Consider the following 23,788-nt stretch of genomic DNA (forward strand, 5'->3'; position numbering starts at 1 on the left):
CTCCCCGGGAAGTCCGCGCCGAGCGTGTGTGTCCGCCAGTCCCGGCAGGTGAGCCAGCGGGCGGGGCGGGGCCGCGGAGCAGCCGCCCAGCTAAGGGGCCGAAGCACCCACCTCCGGACCCGCCCCCGCCCGCGCGCATGCGCGTCGGGCCCAGCCGGGCCTTATTTCTCGGTACCTCCCGCTTCCCGGCCGAGCGCCAAATAAATATCAGGGCTCGCCCTTGCCCGTGCGTGCGCGGCCCCGCCGCCTGCGTCACTAGGAAGCGCGCGCCCGGGCCGCCGCCGCCGCCGCCGCCGCCGAATCCCCAACAAGGAGCGGAGCCCGCGGCCGCCGCCGCCGCAGCCGCCGCCGCCGTCGCCGCCCGCCCGCTGGCGCCCGCGCAGGCCCGGCCGCGGCCCAGGTAAGCGCCCGCCGCCCCCCCCCCGCGGCGAGGCCTCTCGCTCCGCCGCGCGCCGCCGTCCAGTCAGGGGTCCCTGCGGAGCGTCAGGACGTTACGGCGGGGGGAGGGGAGCGGGGGAGGGGCGGCGGCGCGCGGCGGGCGTCACGGGCGTCAAGGGCCCGCGTCAGGCGCGTCGGCGGCGGCGCGGTCTCCATGTTGCCGGAAGGCGGCGGCCCGCGGGCGGCGGGCGGCGGGCGCCGGGGAGGGCCCTGGGCGGGGCTGCGTGGAGAGGGCCGCGTGGGTACCCCCCCCTTCCCGTGGGACCGCGTGAATTCTCGCCTCCCCTGGGGGCCGCGTGGCTAATCTCCCCTTTCCCGTGGGCGCCGCACGGATGCCCCTCTCCCTTGGGGGCCTTGTGGATACACCCCCTCTCGTGGGGGCCTGGTGGATGGCCCCCCCTTTCCCGTGGGGGCCGCGTGCGTGCAACCCTTTGGTGAGACCCGTATCTGCTTGAACAACCCCGTTGTAGGAACCAATCAATATGGGTCCATTGCCTGTTACATATTTGGTTAACTTTATAATTCATGTAGTCGAGCGACTCTTCCAGTGAATCAACGTTTTCTTTCTTTGCTAACACTGCAAATACAGTTTCAGTTACATGAGTCTTTTTTAACTTACAAAAATCTGTGCATAACTGAAGTATATAGCTTGATGAGTTAAGTATGCACCCATAAAACTACAGTCTATGCCATTAACCTGTCAATCACCTCCAGAAGTTTATTCCCGCTCTCATTAGTTTGTGATAAGAACGCTTAACTAGCAAAATTTTAAGTATACAGTACGATATTGTTAACCATAGGCTCTATGCTGTACCTTAGACCTCTAGGACTTAGTCATTTCGCATAACTGAAGCTTTGTACTTTTTGACGTGTCCCATTCCTCCTCCACCAGCTCCTGGCAACCACCATTCCACTGTCTGCTTCTCTGCGTTTGATTATTATAGATTCCTCATGTAAGTGGTAGCATGTAGTATTTTGTCCTGTGTCTGGTTTATTTCCTTTAGAATGATGTTCTCTACATTCATCCACGTTGTCACAAATGGCAGAATTCCCTTTTTTTTTTTTTTTAAGGCTAAGTTATATTTCATTGTATGTGTATACCAAATTTTTATTCATTCATCTGACCCGTGGACATTTAGGTTGCTTCCACATCTTGGCTATTGTAAATAACGCTGCAGTGAACATGGGGTGCAGGTGTCTCTTGGGTATCCTGATTTGTTTTCCTTCGGATATACACCCAGAAGTGGGGTTGCTGAACATATGGTAGTTCTATTTTTAGTCTTTTGAGGAGCCTGGGTACTGTTTTCATAGTGGCTGCACCAGTTTACATTCCCACCAACAGTGTACAACAGTGTGGGTCAGTCCGTTTAGGGTAAAACCAAATGGATTAAATAAATTCCAAATGTAACAAGATAAATTAAGCAGACTGTTCAAAAATTATTTCTTTGTAGGAAGTATAAAACTTTGGGAAGACATACTGGACAGGGGGGTGGGGATTTGTACATATACATCATACACTTAAGAGCCCAGTGCGTCCTGGCTGGGTGTGACGCAGGGTGTGGTCGAGACTGGGCAGCTAGTGCATTGCGCCCCCCTCGCCCCCCAGGAGGGCAGGGCCAGGAAGCCCAGATTCACAAGGAAATGCAGGACTAGAGGGACCACCTCCAGGGATGAATTCTTATGACATTTTTCAAGAGAAGCCAGAAATCTGGATTTTTAGAATGTGAACCCTGTAAAATTTGAAAAAGCTGGCAACTAATTAAAAATTTTGAAACACAGTGAGAATCAAAGAAATTGTGCTGGGACTTCTCTGGTGGTCCAGTGGGTAAGACTCTGCGCTCCCAATGCAGGGGGCCTGGGTTCGATCCCTGGTCAGGGAACTAGATCCTGCATGAATGCTGCAACTAAGAGTTTGCATGCCGCAACTAAAGATCCCGCATGCCGCAATGAAGATCCGGCATGCTGCAACTAAGACCCTGCGCAGCCAAGGTAAATAAATAAATATTAAAAAAAAAAAGTTGTGTCTGTGGGCCACTGCTTTGTGACCTCTGCTATGTTTCTAGTGGTATTTTTATCAAAGGAAAATATTTGTGTTTATTTGGAAGACATGGAAAGTCAGATCTGAATCCAGTGTACTGACTGCACACTCACATTTTTGTCCTGTTTTTGAATATTTATGCCCAAGAATGCTACTTTAGAAATACTTCCTCCTATCTTCTTTACCTCAAGGTTAATTGGGAAAGAAGAATTTTGAAAACTTGATGTTGGAGAGGCAGGAATTCGGTTTGTGTGTTCCCACTGCTTAGCGCTCTGTGCGGTTTTGAGATGTGGGGGTGAGGACAGCCGCCCATAGGGTGGGTCCCTGCCTTTCTGCAGCTTTGAGCTCAAGCGTGGCTTTCTGGCCCCCTTGGAGTCCACCCGGTGAAAGCAGCGGTACCTCGGTGAGAGCCAAGCACCACGGAGCAACGTTACTTTAAGGGCGATTTTAAAGTGGTCTTTTTTTTTGGCCGATGTGCGGCTTGCGGGATCTTAGTTCCCCAACCAGGGATTGAACCCGTGCCCCCTGAAGTGGAACCGCGGAGTCTTAACTGCTGGACCGCCAGGGAAGCCCCCCTACGTGTAGCTTTTTGAGGAACTGCCAGACTGCTTTCCAGAGCGGCCTCACCGTTTTGCTTGTCTGCTAATGGTGCACGGTGGTTCCAGTTCCTCCACATCCTGACCGCATGTACTTTCTGTTTGTTTGTTTACAATGACCGTCCTGATGGGTGTGAGGTGGTGTCTCCTTGTGGTGGTTGTGTGCATTTCCCTAGTGATTAGGGATGCTGGACACCTTTTCAGTGGCTTACAGGTTATTTGCATATTTCCTTTGGAGAAATGTCTACTCTGAGTCCTTTGCCCATGGTTTAAGTTGTTTTGTTCTTGTTGAGCTGTATCCTGGATGTGAATCCCTTGGCAGACACATGCTTTGCAGGCACTTTCTTCCAGTGTGTAGGTTGCCTTTTCAGTCTCCTGAGAGTGTCCTTTGATGCACAATCGTTTTTAATTTTAACGGAGTCTAATTTACCTGTTTTTTCTTTTGTTGCCTGTGCTTTTGGTGTCATATTCAAGAAATCATTGCCAGGGAACTCCCTGATGGCCCAGTGGTTAGGACTCTGCGCTCTCCCTGCCGAGGGCCTGGGTTCCATCCCTGGGCAGGAAACTAAAATCCCACAAGCTGTGCCTGTGCGGCCAAAAAAAAAACAAAAGAAAGAAAAAGAAAAAGAAATCTTTGCCAAATCCAGTGTCAGGAAGATTTTCCCCTGTGTTTTCTTCTAAGCGTTTTACAGTATTTGCTCTTATGTTTGGGTCTTTGATCCGTTTTATGTAAACTTTTGTCTGTGGTCTGCAGATGTCCAGTTGTCCCAGCTCCACGTACGGATGAGACCGCCCCCGTTACCCATTGAATGGTCTTGGCACCCTTGTCAAAAATCAGTTCGCCATATATGCCAGGATACAGTAGCATTTTTTTTGGCCCATTTAATTTTTTTAAAAGATTCGCAAATGGTAAACTTTTATGGTTGTTTGGTGTACAGTTCTATGCGTTTAACACCTGTATAGATTCATCGTGTAGCTGCCCCCGTGACTGGAATACAGAGCAATCCCGTCACCCCCAGAATCCCCCTTGTGCTGTCCTTTCATGCCGCATCCCCCTCCCCCAGCCCCTGGCACCAGTGATTTGTTCTCTGTCACTAGAGCTTCGTCTTTCCCAAAATGTCATGTAAGTGGACTCATACAGTCTACAGGCCCACCTTGTTTTATTGGGCTTCACTTTTTGTGCTTCGCAGATACTGTATTTTTTACAAATTGAAGGCTCGTGACAACCTTGAATCGCTCAAGTCTATCAGCGCCATTTTTCCAACAGCATTTGTTCATTTTGGGTCTCTGTGTCACATTTTGGTAGTTCTCGGGATTTTCGAAACTCTTGCGTTATTAATATGTTTGTTACAGTGATCTGTGATCCGTGATCTTTGATGTTACTACTGAGACTGAGGGCTCAGATGGTGGTTAGTATTTTTTAGCAATAAATTATTTTTTCATTAAGATATGTATGTCATTTTTAGGCATAATGCTATTGTACACATAATAGACTATAATATAGTGTAAATATAACTTTTATATGCACTGAGAAACGAAAAATGTCACGTGCCTCACTTTATTGTGACATTGACTCTATTGTGGTGGCTGATACCTCCAGGGTCTGCGTGTGTAACCCACTCAGCATGATTCTCTGGAGATCATCCAGGTTGTTGCACGTATCCAGTAGCTTATTTATTTATTTATTTTTATTGCTGAGTAGTATTCTTTTGTATGGTTTGTTTCTCTTTTCATCTACTGAAGGTCATTTGAGTTGTTTCCAGTTTCTGACAGTTATAAATAAAGCTGTCATAAAATTGTGTGTACGGGTTTTTAAAGAAACCCCAGTCTTCATTTCTGTGGGGCAGATACTTAGGAGTGGGGTTGCTGGGTCATGTGATAAGAGTACATGTAACCTTTGAGAAACGTCCAGACCCTTTTCAGAGTGGCTGCAGCAAGCAGCTGGGTGTGAGCATTCCAGTTCTCCACATCCTCACTGTCTTTGTATCGTCAGCTTTGTGTTGGTGCTTTTTAAGTTGTTCTAATAGGTGTGGTCGTATTGTTATGGTTTTAGTTTGCATTTTCCTGTGGGTTACTGATGTCAAGCATCTTTCTATGTGTTTACTGTTTTTTCTTTTAATATTTATTTATTTATTTATTTGGCTGCACTGGGTCTTAGTTGTGGCATGTGGGCTCCTTTAGTTGCGGCATGCGGGATCTAGTTCCCTGACCAGGGATCAAACCCAGGCCCCCTGCACTGGGAGTGCAGAGTCTTAACCACTGGACCACCAAGGAAGTCCCTCTGTGTGCTTATTTGGACTTCTGTTTTGGTGAAGTGTCTGTTCAAACCTTCCGCCTACTTTTATTTATTTATTAAAAAAAAATTTATTTGTTTATTTGGCTGCATCGGGTCTTTGTTGCATCGTGCAGGCTTAGTTGCTCTGCGGCATGTGGGATCCTAAGTTCCCTGACCAGGGCTCAAACCCGCGTCCCCTGAATTGGAAGGCGGATTCTTAACCACTGGACCAGCAGGGAAGGCTCCACTTCTGCCTGCTTTTAAATTGTGTTGCTGTTGCTGAGTTCTTTGTATGTTCTGCATGAAAGTTCTTTGCCCGACATGCGATTTGCAAGCATTTTCTTCCACCTGTAGCTTGTCTTTGCATTTTCCACTATATTCTCTATTCGTTGTATTGTAATGTACATACTTCATTTTGGGGCAGGTTTATGTTCACAGCACAGTTGAGCAGGAGCCCCCAGAGTTCCCATGTACCCCCCTTCCCAGCCTCCCTCAGCACTAACATGCTCACCAGAGTAGTATGTTTGTTACAATCACAAACCCCAGTTGACCCGTCATCAACCAGAGTCTATAGTTTACATTGGGGTTCACTTTTGGTGTTGTACAATGTATGTTTTATTTTTATATTTTTTAATTAAGACTTAAGTTTTCAGAGCACTTTTAGGTTTCCAACAAAATTGAGAAAGAGTTCTAGAGACTTCCCATGTACTCCCTGCCCCCACACGTGCATGGCTTCCCCCATTAATGAAATCACTCAACAGAAGGGTACTTTTTTTACGAAGGATGAACCTGCATTGACACATCAGAACCATCCGAAGTCCATAGTTTACCTTGGGGTGCCCTCTTGGTGTTGTACATCCCGTGGGTTTTGACAAATGCGTGATGGTGCAGACCCACCATGACAGTATCACACAGAGTAGTTTCACTGCCCTAAACATCCTCTGTGCTTCGCCTATTCATCCTCCTGCCCACCCCCCAACCCTCTGGCAACCACTGGTCTCTTCAGGCTGGCTTCTGTCACTTCACAGTGTGCATTTAAGGGTCTGCCATGTCTTTTTTTTTGTAATAAATAAATAAATAAATTTATTTATTTATGGCTGCGTTGGGTCTTTGTTGCTACGCGTGGGCTTTTCTCTAGTTATGGGGAGCAGGGGCTACTCTTCGTTGTGGTGCACGGGCTTCTCATTGCGGTGGCTTCTCTTGTTGCGGAGCACGGGCTCTAGGCATGTGGGCTTCAGTAGTTGTGGCACGTGGGCTCAGTGGTTGTGGCTCATGGGCTCTAGAGCGCAGGCTCCGTAGTTGTGGCGCACGGGCTTAGCTGCTCCATGGCATGTGGGATCTTCCCGGACCAGGGCTCAAACCCGTGTCCCCTGCATTGGCAGGCGGATTCTTAACCACTGTGCCACCAGGGAAGTCCCCGCCGTGTCTTTCTGTGGCTTTGTACCTCACTTCTTTTGTCTCTGGATGACCTTCCAGAGGTCATTACATGGAATACCCAGCTTGCTCACGCATTCTCATTTTGAAAGACTTGATTTTTCTGTCTGCTTAGAACAGTGTTCTCCCCCTTCAGAGGGATATAGAAGCGGGACCACCATGTAGGCCCTGGCACCGTCCCCTTTGAAGCTGTAGGTGGTCTATGTTTGCGCACATTGAATCCCACCAGCAGTGTTGAATGTTTGCTTTCAGCTGTCAGACATGCCTAAAGAACTGAAGGGAACAGTCGTTTATTGTGTTTATCCAGATATTTACCATTTTGGTTGCCTTCCTTCATTCCTGAAGTTCCAGGCTTCCCTCTGCTGTAATTTCCTTCTGTCTGAAGTACTGCAGTAGGTCTGATTGTGGCCAGTTCTCTTAATTTTCCTTTATCTGAAAATGTCTTTATTGTGCCTTCATTTCTAAAGGATCTTCTCACTGTTGTAGAATCCTGGGCTGAGGCTCTTTTCTTTCAGCATGTTAAGAATGTCCCTGCCTCGGGCTCTGTGGTTCTGAGGAGAGAGTCCCACAGGCCTTCAAATTGTTGTTCTCATGTGGAAATACATACCTTTTTATCTGCTGCTTTTGGAATGTTCTTACGTTGTCGTTAGTTAGTTTTCGGCAGTTTGATTATGTTCTGGGCGTAGATTTCTTTGAGTTTATCCTGTTTGAGGTTTGTTGAGCTTCTTGAATATGTAAGTTTGTATTTTTCACTACATTTGGGAAGTGTTCAGCTATTATTTTTTCAGAGTTTTTTTAGCATCACACGTCTTTCTTCTTTCCTTCTGGGACTCTGGTGATACAGATGGCCAGCTTTTTATATTGTTCTGCATTCCCTGAAGCTCGGTTCATTTTGTTTTTCCATCTACTTTCTGTTGTTCAGATTAGATCGTTTGTACTGACCTATCTTTATTTTCATTGCTGTATCTCTTTCCACTCTCATCTCCATTCTGATATTGAGCCCACCTGGTGGATTTTTTTATTTGTTATTATATTTTTTAATTTTCAAATTTCCGCTTGGCTGTGACTTCACTTCCTGCGGCAGCCCTTTCAAGGACTCCACTTGTGAAGTGCTCCACTTGTGAAGCAGGAGCGCCCGCAGCTCTGAGGTCACTGTGGATTCCAGTGGTCGCCTTGGACTGGGCTTCTCTTGGGTAATTTTTCCCTTGAGAATTGGTCAGACTTTCCTGGTTCTTTGTGTGTTAGATAATTCTGGATCATATTCTGGATACTTTGAATATTGTGTTGTGAGATTCTGGCTCTTGTTTAAACCCCGTGGAGGATGGAGCGTTTTGTTGTAGCAGGAAATGGACCTGGGTTGCGGGTTCTGAGCCCCCTCTGTGGGCAGGCGTGGTCCTGAATCAGTTCAGCCTTCCAGCCTGTGCAGTGTTCTCTGGATCTGTCCCATAGGTGCCACCCAAGGCCACTCTGAGACCTGGGTGGGGGTCGACCCTGGAGGTCAGTCCTCGAAAGCTTTGGTTTGCCATTTAGGATCAGGTCCAAACACGGACAGGTGAGGAATGACCCAGGCCTTTGCACACAGCTGGGGGCAAGCCCTTTCCGCCTCCCTCCTCTCCGCAGTCTCCTGCATACTCTCTGACCCCCAGAACCCCCTTCCTTGTGCTTTGGCTAAAAGCCAGGTCTCTTACGTGTCCTCTGTGCTGCGATGCATCAGTACCTGGTCTGCCCTGAGCCAAGCGCCAGAGGATGGAGAGCAGGAGAGCAGTGGGGTGCCTCTGGGTCCCCGGAGTTTTCGGTGCCTGCCTGGCCGTGACCGTCATGGAGTTTAGAGGGCCTGGGCCTTGCTGGAGGGCAGAGCCAGCAAAGACAAAATAATGCCTGGGAGGGTCTCCCAGACCAAAGACAGGATTCATCTCCGAGGGCTTTCTTTTGTTTATTTTTGGGTCGTGCTGCAGCATGTGGGATCTTAGTTCCCCCGACCAGGGATCGAACCCATGCCTTTTGCAGTAGAAACGCAGAGTCTTAACCACTGGACCGCCAGGGAAGTCCCTCCGCGGGCTTTCTGTGCACAGCCCTGAGTTCAGGGCGTGGGACCCACCTCCAGAGGCGTCTGCCCACATTCTGGTTCCTTCCCCGTCCCCCGCAGGTGACCACTGGGCTTTCAGGCCTGTCATGGCTCCGAGGTTCTTCCAGGGCTTCCTCTCTCAGTGCTCACTCCATCCTTGCCAGAGCCCGAGGCCCTGGAAGAGCCCTTCTCTTGCATGGCTTCTGTCAGAAGGTAGCGAGGTCCCCGTGCAGACCCTGTGCCCCCCTGTTGCCCTGCAGGCCCGGTGCCCTGGCGCCTCCTGTCCGCTGAGCCATGGCCACCCCCGATGTGAGCGTCCACATGGAGGAGGTGGTGGTGGTGACGACGCCCGACACGGCGGCGGATGGCAGTGGCGTGGAGGAGGTGAAGACCGTGCTGGTCACCACCAACCTGACCCCGCACGGGTGAGGATGGGCACCCGGCCTGGGGGCAGGGGGCGCCAGGGGACGCAGAGCCGCCACCCGGCCAGGAGCGAGTAACGCTTCCCTGACTCTTCTCCCGCCACCAAGGTCACAGCTTCGTGTCCCTAAGTGCACGGTAACTTCTCCTCTGACAAGAGCACAGTAGGGCCAGTTAGGAACTGGGTTTTCCAAGGGAAGCCGAGGAGCAACGCCTGTGGGGTCAGCAGCGCGGTGACGGACAGCGCATGGCCCTGAGCCCGCCGCGCCGTGACCTCGGGCTGGACTGGAAAGTCGGGCAGGGATGGCAGCAGAGCACGAGGCTGGCTGTCGCTGGGGGTGTTAATGTCTCCTCTCTCCTCTCCTCTGTTCCCAGGAGTGACCTGACGGAGGGTAACATGGAGACGGAAAACGCCGCGGCAGCTGCTGCAGCCGCGTTCACAGCGTCCTCGCAGCTCAAGGAGGCCGTGTTAGGTAGGGAGCCTGCCTTCTCGCGGCAGCGCCTGCAGGCAGCTCTGGAGGTGGCTTTTCCGAGGGGACGGTCCTCCCATCAGTAGGGGGCCAGTCAGAGGTTGCCGAGGCTCTCCTGTGGGCTCTTCTTCAGCGGTGGCGCCACAGAGGCCCTGGCTCCAGGGTCTCCAGGTGTGGCCTTGGCCTGTGGCTGGCGGGGAGAGCTTGGTTTTGCGGTTCTACTTAGTGTAGCTGTCAGTGAGTGGCAGTGAAGATGATTTATCACCTTTGGTCTTTTCCTGTTGCCTAACACTGAAGGCCTCAGAGCTCTTCCGAATGTTAGGAATAGGTTTTCTCTGGAATTGTGCCGGGTAAAGTTTGTTTCCTTCAGTGGCCCTTTACTTCGGGCTGATGAGAAATGTCCCCGCCCACCTTGGTCCTGCCTCAGTCCCTCCTGGATTTCAGTTTCTGGTTTCTAGGTTGGTAGTTAATGTTGTGCTTTTGCAGGAAGTGCTTTGGAGAAGTTATAACTGATTTTCTATGTTGCCCCTTTCCCTGTCGACACACCTGGTGAGAAGTGAAGATGGCTGAAGAGGAGGAGAGCCTGGAGGCCGAGATCGTGTACCCCATCACCTGCGGGGACAGCAGAGCCAACCTGATCTGGAGGAAGTTTGTGTGCCCCGGCATCAATGTGAAGTGTGTTCAGGTGAGGGTTCTGATGCAACCAGGGCACAGGCCTGCGTGCCGGGCTGCAGGGAGGGGCCCCCAGTACCGCAGCTGTGAAGCAAACAAAAGAAGACCCCTACGGCAGGGGGTGTGACCTGTGGGGGGCAGTTCAGAAGGCAGAAATCCCGTGCTTGGGAGAGCAGAGGAGAAGGAAGGAGCCTTCAGGGACAGACAGGATTGTTGCTGGGGCACACGGAGAGCCTCAGGACAGAGATTCTCTGTTCCTGGAGCAAAGCTGTGGAGAGAGGCTGGGAAGGCAGCTCTGCTGACGTTGGGATTGGCAGTGACTCTGCTGGGCAGGTTGAACGAGAGGGATGCTTTGCAAAGACTCCTTAGCAGCCATGAGTAAGATGGAGGGGAGAGGTCTGCTCTTTCTGCAACACGGTAGTTTAGGTACCCAGACTCACCTTGTGCTGAAAACAGCCAAAAATGCCACTTAAGATATTTTCGTAACGCATCTTCTAGATGCCTCCTTAAGCTGGCAAAAGAGGAGGAAATAGTCATGCCCAGGGCCTGAATAAAGGTGGATTATAGAGGGAGGCCAAGCACCAACCCTGGCTTTTGTCTGAGAGCCTTTCCCTGACACTGGTTTTCTCAGCCTCATGGGGCTGGTGATGAGAAGGTGAAGCCCAGGGCTCCCCACTTGGGTGTGTTGTTGCGGGTAGAGATTGTCCCTGTGATGCTGCTACTTCCAGAGGCCTCTACCCTCAGTGTTGGGGTTAGAGAGTATGCTAATCACATACTCCCCGTCCCCTGTGTCCCCCAGGACATGGAAAACTCCTGTCTCATGCCTTAGCACCGGGTGGAAGAGAGAACCCTCTTGAGGATTCACATGTGGCCTGTATAGTGTGAACACCTTTAGCTAAGAGTTTAGTCGTAGGTTGTTCCTGGCTGGCAGCTCCCCCAGGAATCTGACAAAAGCAAATGAACAATCCTTTTTGGTAGAACTCATCTTTATCTCAGGTTTCAAGTAATTTTGGCAGACAAAGTTCCAAGAAAAGGAGCAGCTCACAGTAAAACAAAACAAAACAAAACACTGAGCACACAGGAAATAAAGCACCTGAATGAGTGCACACAGAAACCACAGACAGCAGAATCAGACCCACAAATGCTGCAGGGTGGAATTTTGAGACACAGAATATAAAATAATTATGTTTAATTTACTTCAAGAAATAAAAGAGGGCTTCCCTGGTGGCGCAGTGGTTAAGAATCTGCCTGCCAATGCAGGGGACATGGGTTCGAGCCCTGGTCCGGGAAGATCCCACATGCCGTGGAGCAACTAAGCCCATGTGCTACAACTACTGAGCCTGTGCTTTAGAGCCCGTGAGCCACAACTACTGAGCCTGCGTGTCACAACTACTGAAGCCCGTGTGCCTAGAGCCCATGCTCCGCAACAAGAGAAGCCACCACAATGAGAAGCCCATGCACCGCAACGTAGAGTGACCCCTGCTCGCCGCAACTAGAGAAAGCCCACGCACAACAATGAAGACCCAACACAGCCAAAAAAAAAAATTAATTAATTAATTAATTAAAAACAACAACAGCAAGAAGCTACAGGGACTTCCCTGGTGGCACAGTGGGTAAGACTCCCAATGCAGGGGGCCCTGGTTTGATCCCTGGTCAGGGAACTAGATCCCACATGCATGCTGCAACTAAGAGTTCACATGCCACAACTAAGGAGCCCGTGAGCTGCAACTAAGGAGCCCACCTCCCACAGCTAAGACCCGGTGCAATCAAGTAAATAAATAAATAAATATTTTTTTAAAAAAAACAAACTAGAAGTGAAAAACAATTAAAATTGAACACTTAAGTGGATGGATTTTACAGCAGATTAGACACAGTTGAAGAGATAATTAGTGAAATGGAAGATAGAAGTGAAGAAGTTATCCAGACAATCATCCCCCAAAATGTCATGAGGGAAAATGGAAGCACAAGAAAGTCTAATGCATCTATCTGAATTCTGAGAGGATAGAGCGTCTGAGAACTTTCATAACCAAGGAAAGATAGCAGCCCACAGTTCAAGAGACTTAACAGATCCTAAACTGAATGAATAAGAGGAAACCAACCACATTTCAAAATCTACATAGGTGCCAGCACAAAGGACCTTCCGCTGGCTCCTGGGACACTTTAGCATCAGAATAATGAATGATAGTCATGGATTATGATTCAAGTAAAAACAAGAATCTATGGGCCCATATTTATTGCAGTGTATTTCATGTTATTTATTTACATTGACACAAGGGAGAGGTTAAACTCTTACACCAACTAACAAATGTAGAAGGGGTGCTGGAGCCAGAGTGCCACAAGGGGGTGCTGAAACTAGTCAGGGGAAGCTGGATGAGGGACAGTTGGGTCTCCAGGTACCCCCATCATTGAGGTACCGCTTACAGAGGCAAAGCAGGAACGGCAGGGGGAAGCCTGCAGATCGCTCCCTGAATGTGATGACGTTTGGCCATCAGTATCGGGACCAGCCTTCATCCCGGCCTCCTGATCGAATGGGCAGGGATTCTGTGGCATTTCCGACAAAAACCCACAACCCGACTCTACTCGGGAAAACGTCAGACAAAAACTGAGGGACACGATTTTTGTCTACAAAAACACTGACCTGCATGCTTCACAGATGTTGAGGTCAGGAAGACACCATCGGGCCGAGGAGCTGCTCTGGGTCAAGGAGGCAAGACGCAGTGGTCAGTGCAGCGCGAAGTCAGGCCGTGTCCTGCATCAGAGAAAAGTTGCCACAAAGGCCGTTATTGGGACAGTTTGTGAAATTGGAATACTGCCTATGGATCAGATAATAATACATTAATGGTAGTTTCCTGATCTTGAGAGCTGTGTGTGGTTATGTAGGAACCTTGTTCTCAGGAAATAGGTGTGAAGGACTCAGGGCGGCTACCCCGCGAGTGTTTAGAGATGGGCCCTGTGTGGAGAGTGAGGCTGGGGAAGGGGCCGCTGGGGCTCTGTGTACTGTACCTGCAGTTATTTTGTAAGGTTGAAATCACAGCAAAATTAAAAGTTAGAAGCAAAAGAGATGGAATAACGAGAGCAGTGGAGCAAGACCCCCCTGGCAGCTGAGCTCTAAAGGCTCCCCAGGAGCCGGGCGACCGGCGCAGGGCGGGTCTCCTTGTGCCAGGAGAGGAAAGCTGCACACGGTGACGTCGTCTTCAGAAATTAGGGGAAACAAAGACATTTTCAGGCAAAACTGTGTTTGCCACCAGCAAGTCGTAACTAAAGGTATTCTAAGAAATGATTTCAGGCAGAGGGAAAGTGGTTCCAGAGAGGAGCTTTTAGGTGGCCGGAGGCGTGGAGAGCGGAGGAGGTGGGTGAGTCTACGGTGATGGGCTCTGCAGCGCTAGTGCGCGTCCCAGGAGGCTCCGCATGCTCTGTGGTGGGACGGTCGGAGGGCTGTGAGTGGGGTCAGCTGGCCCACCCTGACAGTGGGCACACCTGCCCAACCAGCAGAGGAGAGCCTGGTCCCCCAGAGGGAGGCGGGATGGGGGGGCACGCAAGATGCAAGGGAGAGACAGGCCGGCAGGTGGTGCTGCAGTGTCCGGGTGCGGGCAGGGCCAGAGGTGATGGCCAGAGAGGGTGTCACGTGGTGGGGGCAGAGGCCGGGCCCAGTGTGGACTTCCTGGGCTCGGGCAGCGGCCAGCAAGGTCCTCCGGCTCTGACTCTGCCTGTCTGCCCGGGCTCAGGCCTGGCTCCCGCCCAGCTGACTGAGGGCATGAAGTGGCTTCCTGACTCAGAGAGAAACAGTGCAGGGCTCAGGCAATTAGGACAGCTGCTCCCATCAAGAGGGGCCTCCCAGGCTGGTGGTGTTTGCCGCGACCAAGTGCACTGGAGATACAGGCAGACCTCGGAGACACTGCAGGTTCAGCTCCAGACCGCCTCAGTAAAGCCCATGTCGCAATAAGAAGAGTCACACACACTGTTTTCCTCACACATGTAAAAATAACGTTTACACTAGACTGTACTCTGTTAATGGTGTCATAGCAGTGTGTTTAAAAACTATGTACGTACCTTAACTTGAAAGTACTTTATTGCTAAAAAATGCTAGCCATCATCTGAGCTTTTGGAGTGGCAGTAGTAACATCAAAGATCACTGCTCACACATCACTGTAACAACTATAGTAATAACGAAAAAGTTTGAAATATTGCGAGAATTACCAGAAAGTGTCACACAGACCTGAAGTGAGCAACTGCTGTTGAAAAGCGGCGCCGATAGCCTTGGTCAAAACAGGGTTGTCCCGAACCTCCAATTTGTGGAATATGAGTGTCTGTGGAGCGCTACGAGGCACGTGCGGCTGAGTTGAGGTGCTTTTGCTCCAGTGGCATGGTAACCTGGGCCCAAGCTGGCACAGACTGCAGGGCGCCCGAGAGGCAGCCGCCCGGGAAGGGGACACCCTGGGAAGGGGACGCCTGGGACGGCCCGCACCCTGGCCGGGGCCCAGCTGTGCATCCAGGCCACAGTTGGAGCTTTCGTTTCTGCCTCTGCTGAGACCAGTGACTTATCCATCCCCAGCCTGCTTGTTTTTTCTTTTTTTTCTTTTTTTTAAATAAAGCTGTGTGCGGGCTTTCTGTAGTTGCAGAGAGCGGGAGCTACTCTTCATTGAGGTGCATGGGCTTCTCATTGCGGTGGCTTTTCTTGTTGCTGAGCACGGGCTCTAGAGGCATGGGCTTCAGTAGTTGTGGCACGTGGGCTCAGTAGTTGTGGCACGTGGGCTCAGCAGTTGTGGCACGTGGGCTCAGTAGTTGTGGCTCACAGGCTCTAGAGCGCAGGCTCAGTAGTTGCTGTGCACTGACTTAGTTGCTCCACGGCACTTGGGATCTTCCCGGACCAGGGCTCGAACCCGCGTCCCCTGCACTGGCAGGCGGATTCTTAACCTCTGCGCCACCAGGGAAGTCCTTTGTTTTCTAAGTAAATGCAGGTTTATGTTGGTTCTTTGGTTCCAGTAATTGCTTGTTTAATAAGACTGAATAGGATACTTTACCTTCTCAGGCCACTGTTGGGGGAAACTAGCAGACCTGTGAGGAGGGGGTCAGTTCCCTGACATTGAAGTGGACATGTGCTCCTGGGCCGTGAAGGGTGCCGTTAGGGGTGGGCCAGGCCGGCTGAAGGGACATTCACAGCTGACCCTGTGCACTGTGTCTCCTGTTACTTGCTGTGATACATGTGTACATTATTTGTGGAATAAGTTACGCGTAAGGAGGTTTGCCAGTTGCTGTCTGGAGGGAGGGAGAGAGCGCTGTGCCTTTCTGAGTGGTGTGGGGTCCTGGGGTCCCAGGCATTGGGTGTGTGGTTGGGGGGAAGCGCCGAGCACTTAGCTCCCTCCCCGCTGGGGGCCAGTGTCTGACTACCCGCTGGGGCAGGAGGAGGCCAGCTCCCCGCTCCAGGCCCTGTGCCCGAGGGTCCGGCTCTCACGTGGCGGTTCCTTCCTGAGTCCTGAGTGTCAGCTTGAGAGCCGGCCCGCGGCTCCACCACATCTGCCCTGCCGTCCACCCCCTTTCCCAGGCCAGCTCTGGGGGGCGGAGGTGTCAGGCGGGAGGGAAGGGCGGTGGGGAGGCTCTGTCCTGATTTTGCTCTGCTCTCCCCCCACAGTACGATGAGCATGTCATCAGCCCCAAGGAGTTTGTGCACCTGGCCGGCAAGTCCACGCTGAAGGACTGGAAGCGAGCCATCCGCATGAACGGCATCATGCTCAGGTGGGCGGGGCGCGGGGCGGGGCCGGAGAGAGGATGGGGCGGGGCGCGGGGCCGGAGGCCGGATGGGGCGGGGCCGGAGACAGGATGGGGCGGGGCCAGAGACAGGGTGGGGCCGGGGACCGGCGGGAGGGACTGGGCAGGGGTGGGCCGGCGACCCTGTGTCGGGGGGCACTGTGGCCACTGCTTTCTCTTTGTGTTTTGCGTTTTGAAGATGAGGGGCATTTTCTGCATGAGGATTGTGGACAGCGTCCCCGGGGCTGGGCCGCCCACACCCCTGCCAGCACGTGACCCTGTCAGACTTGCAGGGGTTTCTGTCTTGTTTTTGTTTTGTTTTTTTAAAAATTAATTAATTTATTTTATTTATTGTTTTTGGCTGCGTTGGGTCTTTGTTGCTGCATGCGGGCTTTCTCTAGTTGCGGCGAGCGGGGGCTACTCTTCGTTGCGGTGCGCAGGCTTCTCATTGCGGTGGCTTCTCTTGTTGCGGAGCATGGGCTCTAGGAGTGGTGCGGGCTTCAGTAGTTGTGGAGCGTGGGCTCAGTAGTTGCGGCTTGCGGGCTCAATAGTTGTGGCTCGTAGGCTCTAGAGCGCAGGCTCAGTAGTTGTGGTGCACGGGCTTAGTTGCTCTGCGGCATGTGGGATCTTCCTGGACCAGGGCTCGAACCCGTGTCCCCTGCATTGGCAGGCGGATTCCCAACCACTGCACCCCCAGGGAAGCCCTTTCTGTCTTGGTTTGATCACCACCAGTCCCTTACCGAGGCACCTGTGACTGTGTCACCAGGAGGACACCGGCTGTGAAGCTGTCTGCGCGTCAGGACAGCGGCCAGGCCAGCCTTCTTCTTCCTGAGGCAGCACCTACCCCAGTGTGCCTCCCGCCATCACCCCAGACTCGGGTCCCTGTTGAGAGCCTGTGCTTCTTTAAGCTGCTGTGCGTTAGTCTGTCCAGCTGTGCAGACGTTGTCCTTTCTGGAGGCCAGTCTGCCGGCAGGGGTCCTGTCCGGACTGCTTGTGTTCACTGGCAGCGTTGGTCTCCTCCAAGCTGGACTGCTCCTGTGACCTGTGACAGTCGTGGCGTTGACGCTTTCAGGGGGTCTTGGCCTAGAGCCCCGACTTTCCTGTTTTTAGAGTCAGTCCTGCTGGCCTGTGCCCCATCGCTGCCCTTGTCGGTGGCGGGGTCTTGGTGAGGCGTCCACTCACCTTTCTCCCTGTACACTTCGTCTTCCCTTTGAAATTAAGTAGGAATTGGTGGGAAGCTTCAGGCCGGCTCTTCGCTACTTCACACCGACATCAGGTCCTAGAATGTCGAGGGTCTGGAGTGTCCTGCTCAGACTCTCCCATAGGGCCCTCTGCGGTGCCCGTTCCACCAGCCGCCCTGGTGGCTGTGGCCTGTCATGGGTGGCTCTGAGCTCCTCCCTTCCACCTGTGAAACGGGAAGGGTGATACCCCTTCCAAGAAGGCTGAGGACTTTTGCGTTTATACCCCCAGGAACGTTAATGCCTAATTTCCACGTTTTAACATTTCCTGCTTTGGTGGTAATGGCTTGCCCCTCTGAAGTGGCCCCTGCTGCATGTCTGTCCAGAGACAGCCATGGTTTTTCATGGTGTCCAGAGTGGCGGGATCTGGTTGCTTTGCTGCTGAAGGGGCCCCTCTCCTTCCTGTGTTTATTCCCGGGAGAAGTGGCTTCTTGCTGTCCTTGGGCATGTCTGCTGCCCTGGGTGCCTGCAGCCCGTGGGAGCCCTGCCACTCTCCCTGGGGAGCCCCTTCCTTCCCCCGGAGCAGCTTTGCACCCTCCCATCAACCCAGCTCTTTCCTCTCTCAGCCCCACCTACCGCCGGGCGTGAGTATCTGGGTGGTGCGGCTGTGACCGTTTCATTGGAAGAGCACTGCCGGGAGGTGCCATCTGCTGCACTCCCCGGAGCCAGCGTGTTCACGCTGCCCCAAGGCCGAGGTGGGCGGCAGCCCCAGAGCCGTCCGATCCTTTCGCGGGTTGAGGCAGGCCAGTCGAGATGCAGCGAACTGAAGTCCAGGACCTCTGGGAGAGGCCAGAGAGGAGGGCCTGGGGGGTGTCCCAGCAGGCAGGGTACATGTGGTGCCTTCCTGGTAAAACTGAGGCTGGGAGGTGACACAGCGAGAATCCGGAGGCGCTGGTGCTGTTGGTGCTTCTGGAGGGTCTCGCTTTTTGGGCCACGCACCAGGCGGGTGTGCCGCCGTCAGCACCTCTTTTGGCCCTGAGTCCCCCTGCGGGGCTGGCGGGCAGCAGAGCGTCTCGGAGAGGCCCAGCCCCTCAGAGCTGGCCGGCACCTCTGGACAGCCACCTCCCTGGGGGCACCAGCCACCTCCCTGGGGGCACCAGCCACCGTGGTCGCCCTTCCTGTGGACAGAGCCACACGCAGGCGTCCCCACGCCAGCTGAGAGAGCTATGCTGGGGTGTTGGAGAAGCCGGCCCGGGAGCCCCGGTGGAGCCCGCCTCCGCAGACACACCACTCTGGGCCCGCCCCGGGGCAGGCCTTCTGCGGCTGACACCCCGCCCTCCTCTGTGCAGGAAGATCATGGACTCCGGGGAGCTGGACTTCTACCAGCATGACAGGGTCTGCTCCAACACCTGCCGCAGCACCAAGATCGACCTCTCGGGGGCCCGCGCGTCCCTGGGCAGCCCCACGCCTGCCGAGTACATCCCGCTCACGCCCGCCACGGCCGACGGTACGTGCTGGGCCGCCTCTGCTGCCGGCCACAAGCGGGGCCCCCTGTCCGCTCAGCTGTCCCCTCCAGGCCCCAGGGGTCAGCAGCCACCGACTCCTCCCTCACCGAGGAAGTCTAGCTGAATTGCTCTTCCGTCCACAGGCAAGCCTGAAGCTCTTGCTCTTTTTAAGCCGTTTTTATTATAAAATACCGTGATTCCTATGAACAATAACAGAGCAAACGTCCAGTGCCCACCCCCAGCTCTGACCAGATCAGGGAGCGCCCCACACGCCTGGTCTGCCATCTGTCCTTGCCCTGGGGCCACTCCCCGTGGCACTTGGTTCCGGCTCGTGCACTTCCCTGCAACTTGAGATTTGTTGGTGTGTTTATGATGTTCTGTGTTGGCATCTGTTGCTCTAACTGGTAGAAGGACTAAACATTTCCTGGGATTCTTTCCAGATTTTTGAATACAGAGATTCTTTTTAAAACAAGTTAGCATGAAATCTGGTCCCAAGTTCCCTGTTCATGGTGCCCATTGGTAACTTGGTGGCGCTACCTTCCCTGTGACGGGAATTGCATTGTCCCTAAGTGGTTGCTCCACAGGTCAGTCTGGGCCTGCTGCCGTGGGGCCAGGGACTGTCCTCATGGCTGACCAGACGGTGGTTGGTCGAGGGGCCTTGCCCTGTACTTGGGAGGATGGAGAGGGAGGCTTGGGGGCAAAGTGAGGTCCTGGGGTTCACCCCAAATGAGTCCCTGCACCCTACCTGCACGGGCTGGCAGCCGGCCCAGTTGGGAGTCCCTCCCAGGAGCTCTAGGAACGCGCAGGCTGCCGGCAGTCAGGGCTGGCCCTGGGACTGCACTACATAGCGTGGGAGGGGCTGGGTCACGGCAAGGCCCCCGCCCCCAGGAGACACAGGGAGACAGCACTCCTGGTGGGCCGGTGGCTTCCGTGGGAACAGGGCCTCCTCCGGGTCACTGGGTCCAGACTCTCTGTTCTGCCTTGTAAAAGGCGGCCTCAGTGACAGATCTCCAGGAAGGCTCCGGGCGCTGACGCTCCAGTCAGAGCGCCGTGTCCGGTAAAGGCCACGTGGGGTTTGGGATTTAGCTCTTAGAAGTCTGTTGTCCCTGGGTGGCTTGGATGGTCTGTCGCTTTGCTTAAACTCACCTCCGTGGTGGTCTCTTCAGCCAGAGTCCTCAGAACACCTGAGTTGCCTCTCGTGGAGTTAAAAGCTCTGTATCAGCCCAGACTAAGAAAGAGCTATTTCAGGCATCTAACATCCCCAGCACGACGTCTTTGTCAGATGTGGAAGAGGCCGGCGTGAGGTCGGAAAGCTTACCCAGAGGTTAGGTTTCCAGGCTTGTTTCTAAGCCCCAAATGGCCAAATCCAAACTGGGTCCAGGATTCTGCAGACACTAGAGTCAGAGGTGAACCAGCTTGGGTGGCTTGCATCTCTCAAAGTCCTGCTTCTGATTTACAAAAATGGAAACATGGTAGCTGCTGAGATGGACGCTTGGTGTCAGTGAGACAGAGACCCCAAGAGCAGGCCAGGCAGGAAGGCTGGCCTGTGGCCCCTGGCCAGCAGGCTGTAGAAGCTCGTGACCGCGACAAGGACAGCAGAATGTTGAGGACACGTGGACAGGTTCGAGGAGGCATGTTCCAGCTCCTTCTTTGTACATGTTTAACAGTGAATTTAGAACGCAAGGCACGTGTGTGCTCTCTTGTGCTCGTGCACCTCAGTCAATTGTGTGAAAATGCGGGTGGGGGCGGCGAGTCAGAGCTGGGGTGGGTGGTGGGTGGGATGCTGGCCTGTCGCAGGCGAGGCTCACTGGGCTCCTCTTGGTTGCAGTGAACGGGGCTCCTGCCACCATCACCATCGAGACTTGTGAGGACCCTGGGGACTGGACCACAGCCGTCGGAGGTGCGGGCCTTCCTGGGCTTCTCACGGCGGGGGCGGGGCCTTCCTGGGGCTTGTCAAGGTGGGGAGGCGGGGCCTTCCTGGGCTTCTCACGGCAGGGGCGGGGCCTTGGGCTTGTCAAGGTGGGGGGGCGGGGCCTTCCCATGGCTTGTCAAGGTGGGGAGGCGGGGCCTTCCTGGGCTTCTCAGGGTGGGGGCGGGGCCTTCCCTCGGCTTTTCACCGAGGGGGTGCGTTTGGGCGGGGCTGCGATCTGCAGCTGGCTTCGCCTTTGCGGACCGCTGGGCGTCCTCTTGCAGGAAGTGCAGGGCCGACCCACTGGACTTCCGCGTATGGTTGTGGGGGACACTGCTGACCCTCAGAGCCGTGTCCTCCTGGCAGTTCTTTGCTCCTCCGTGTGGGTGGAACCGGCGGTGGGGCTGCCTGTGCAGGACTCCCCATCTCTGAGCCTCTCCTTCCCTCACAGATGACACGTTTGCCTTCTGGAGAGGGCTGAAGGACGCAGGCCTGCTGGACGAGGTCATACAGGAGTTCCACCAGGAGCTGGTGGAGACCATGAAGGGTCTGCAGCAGCGGGTCCAGGACCCTCCCCTGCAGCTCCGAGGTGAGCGGTCTTTCTCTACCCTGGTCTGTGGGCCCGGAGGCCTCTTCCTGCTCGTGGTGGTGGCGGTGGTGGGCGGCTTCAGGACGCCCGTGGGTGCAGCCTGCCCCTTCCGGTTCCGAGCTGAGCCCAGCAGCATTGGCGGGGGTGGGCAGTTAGCCTGCTCCCACCAGGTCCCTCCTTGCCACGGGGACGAAGTTGAGCCCGGGAACCAGGAACCTGCTGGGCCCAGTCCCTCATCTCACCGGGTGGCATGGAGTGCCCCAGACCCTGCTGTGGGCCGGCCCGTTCTCACCGTGTGCTCGCCCTGCCCTTGTAGACGCCGTCCTCCTCAACAACATCGTGCAGAACTTCGGCATGCTGGACCTCGTGAAGAAGGTGCTGGCCAGCCACAAGTGCCAGATGGACCGCTCTCGGGAGCAGTACGCCCGCGACCTGGCAGGTACGCTGGCCTTGCGCTGTGACCCCCACAGCTGCGCGGGAGCTGCGGAGGCACGGGGTCAGTGACACCGCCGTGACCCCAGCCAGACTTCCCGTAAATTCACCCTCAGCCCCACGGTTCGCCTGTGAGGTGGCGCCTTCCTGGGGAGGTGCCTGTGGCCACGCGTGAGACAGGCTGCTTACGCGCTGTGCCCTCCTTATCTTAATACGTCACCAAGGCAACTTTCCTGCGAGCGCTAGGATGATTGGAACACAGTACAGAGAACAGGGAAGGCCTGTCCCCACGTCGGGCAGCGCAAGGCAGCTGCTCAGGATGACTCTTTTTCTTCCTCGGAGTGGTGGGTCCCCATCAGAGCAGGCCCCACAGAGAGTGTCACTGCAAGGGCCGTGGGGGGACAGGACAGAGCGTCGCCGTGAGGACACGAGGGTCAGGCCCCAAGTCAGCGCAGGCCCTGCTCCGGGCAGGTCGTGGGTGCCGCCGTGCCCCGCGGTCACGCCCTGTCCCCGTCCCCACAGCGCTGGAGCAGCAGTGTGACGAGCACCGCCGTCGGGCCAAGGAGCTCAAGCACAAGTCGCAGCACCTCAGCAACGTGCTCATGACGCTGACGCCGGTCTCCCTGCCACCCCCCGTGAAGCGGCCCCGGCTCGCCAGGGCCACGTCCGGGCCGGCCGCCATCGCCTCGCAGGTGCTCGCCCAGTCCGCCCAGATCGCCCTGACCCCCGGCGTACCCGTCTCCCAGCTCACCGGCGTGCCGCTGGGCAAAGTGGTGTCCACCCTGCCCTCCCCCATGCTGGGCAAGGCCATGCCCCAGGCTGCTCCGGCAAGCTCCCCCGCTTCACCGCTGCTTGGGGGCTACACGGTGCTGGCCTCCTCGGGCACCACCTTCCCCAGCACGGTGGAGATCCACCCGGACGCGTCCAGCCTCACGGTCCTGAGCACAGCCGCCATGCAGGACGGCAGCACTGTGGTCAAGGTGGTGAGCCCGCTGCAGCTGCTGGCCCTGCCCGGCCTGGGCCCCACCCTGCAGAACGTGGCCCAGGTGTCGCCCGGGGGCAGCACCATCGTGACGGTGCCCACGGGGGCCGTTGAGAGCGCCGTGGCCGCCCCGGGACCCGAGGAGCACACGGCCACCATCGAGGTGGCCGCCATGGCGGAGGGCCACGAGCACAAGTAGCCGTCGGCGGGGGGTGAGGCCCCTCGTGGGCACAGGGCTGGCCGCCTCTCCTCAGGCCGTGGCTGGCCGGGAGCACAGCGCTGGCACCCGGCGGGCCCCGCGGGGCTGCTGAACCAAAGAGAGGAAACGCCAAAACAGACGGAGCGGAGCGGAGAGGAGCGGAGCGGAGAGGAGCGGAGCGGAGAGGAGCGGAGCGGAGAGGAGAGGAGCGGAGCAGCAGCCTGAGACTCGGGTCCCCGGCTTCTGAGCCTCCTCCCCTGTCTTCTCGGGAAATATATATTTCCATCTGTTGCTTATTAATACTGTTTACATGTGGGGCCTTGGTCAGGAGCCAGGTCGGGGAGGCCGAGGGGGCCCAGGTGCAGCTGGCAGCAGAAGCAGGGCAGGGAGCAGGGCCTCGGCCCGCCGGCTGGGGGAGGCCGTTACTAACACATGTCTTGGGAACTGTCCCCAAGTGTGGAAACCCATGGATCCTATGGATTTGGTTTCTTCCCACAGTTTTCTGTAGGTTTAGTGTGGCCAGCACCCTGTTCTCCCAGCTCTGGAACAGGCATCAGTGGTGCTGCAGGTCTGCAGGTGGCTCAGGTGGGGCTGCAGGGCACCCAGGGGTCGGGCTGAAGACCCCGGGGCACCTGCCTGGCCAGAGGGGCCGAGGGGCCTGAGCAGCACAGGCTGGGGCGGGGGGGGGCACCCCGCCCCCACTCCTGCCTGGCAGGTGCTCAGGGGCTCAGGGGCCATTGCACATGCTCTGGGGGTATTTTTAAGTGAACTCCTTAGTAGGCTTCTAGGAAGAGTCAGGTTTATAGTGTTTTCAACCTAAACAACGCTGAGTGCCTAGCTT

At 54.9% G+C, this 23,788-nt stretch overlaps 1 protein-coding gene across 5 annotated transcripts; it reads left to right on the plus strand.

Annotated features, from left to right (window-relative positions):
• The first annotated feature begins 352 nt into the window (after nt 1–352).
• On the plus strand, nt 353–23,238 carry GMEB2 (glucocorticoid modulatory element binding protein 2). Of its 5 annotated transcripts, none has more exons than XM_036825878.1 (11): nt 353–400; nt 1,331–1,391; nt 9,107–9,271; nt 9,642–9,739; nt 10,294–10,421; nt 16,038–16,141; nt 18,681–18,838; nt 20,665–20,736; nt 21,197–21,334; nt 21,651–21,773; nt 22,289–23,238. In XM_036825878.1, exons 3-11 carry the CDS (start codon nt 9,141–9,143, stop codon nt 22,945–22,947), a joined length of 1,611 nt encoding a protein of 536 aa, XP_036681773.1. In that variant the 5' UTR covers nt 353–400; nt 1,331–1,391; nt 9,107–9,140; the 3' UTR covers nt 22,948–23,238. The 5 variants fall into 5 exon arrangements, with proteins under 5 accessions (XP_036681773.1, XP_036681776.1, XP_036681774.1 ...); XM_036825879.1 differs by lacking the exon at nt 353–400 and adding an exon at nt 639–872; XM_036825881.1 differs by lacking the exon at nt 1,331–1,391 and having other exon boundaries at nt 382–400.
• Nucleotides 23,239–23,788: the final 550 nt, after the last annotated feature.

Source organism: Balaenoptera musculus, chromosome 15 (genome assembly GCF_009873245.2).
Source record: "Balaenoptera musculus isolate JJ_BM4_2016_0621 chromosome 15, mBalMus1.pri.v3, whole genome shotgun sequence".
NCBI lineage: Eukaryota > Metazoa > Chordata > Mammalia > Artiodactyla > Balaenopteridae > Balaenoptera > Balaenoptera musculus.

Bases quoted from the DNA above. Each gene is read 5' to 3' on its own strand.
- GMEB2 (XM_036825878.1), top strand. From the start codon at position 9,141: ATGGCCACCCCCGATGTGAGCGTCCACATGGAGGAGGTGGTGGTGGTG. The intron at 10,422-16,037 runs GTGAGGGTTCTG...CTCCCCCCACAG, and splicing joins TCAATGTGAAGTGTGTTCAG to TACGATGAGCATGTCATCAG. The intron at 18,839-20,664 runs GTACGTGCTGGG...TCTTGGTTGCAG, and splicing joins CACGCCCGCCACGGCCGACG to TGAACGGGGCTCCTGCCACC.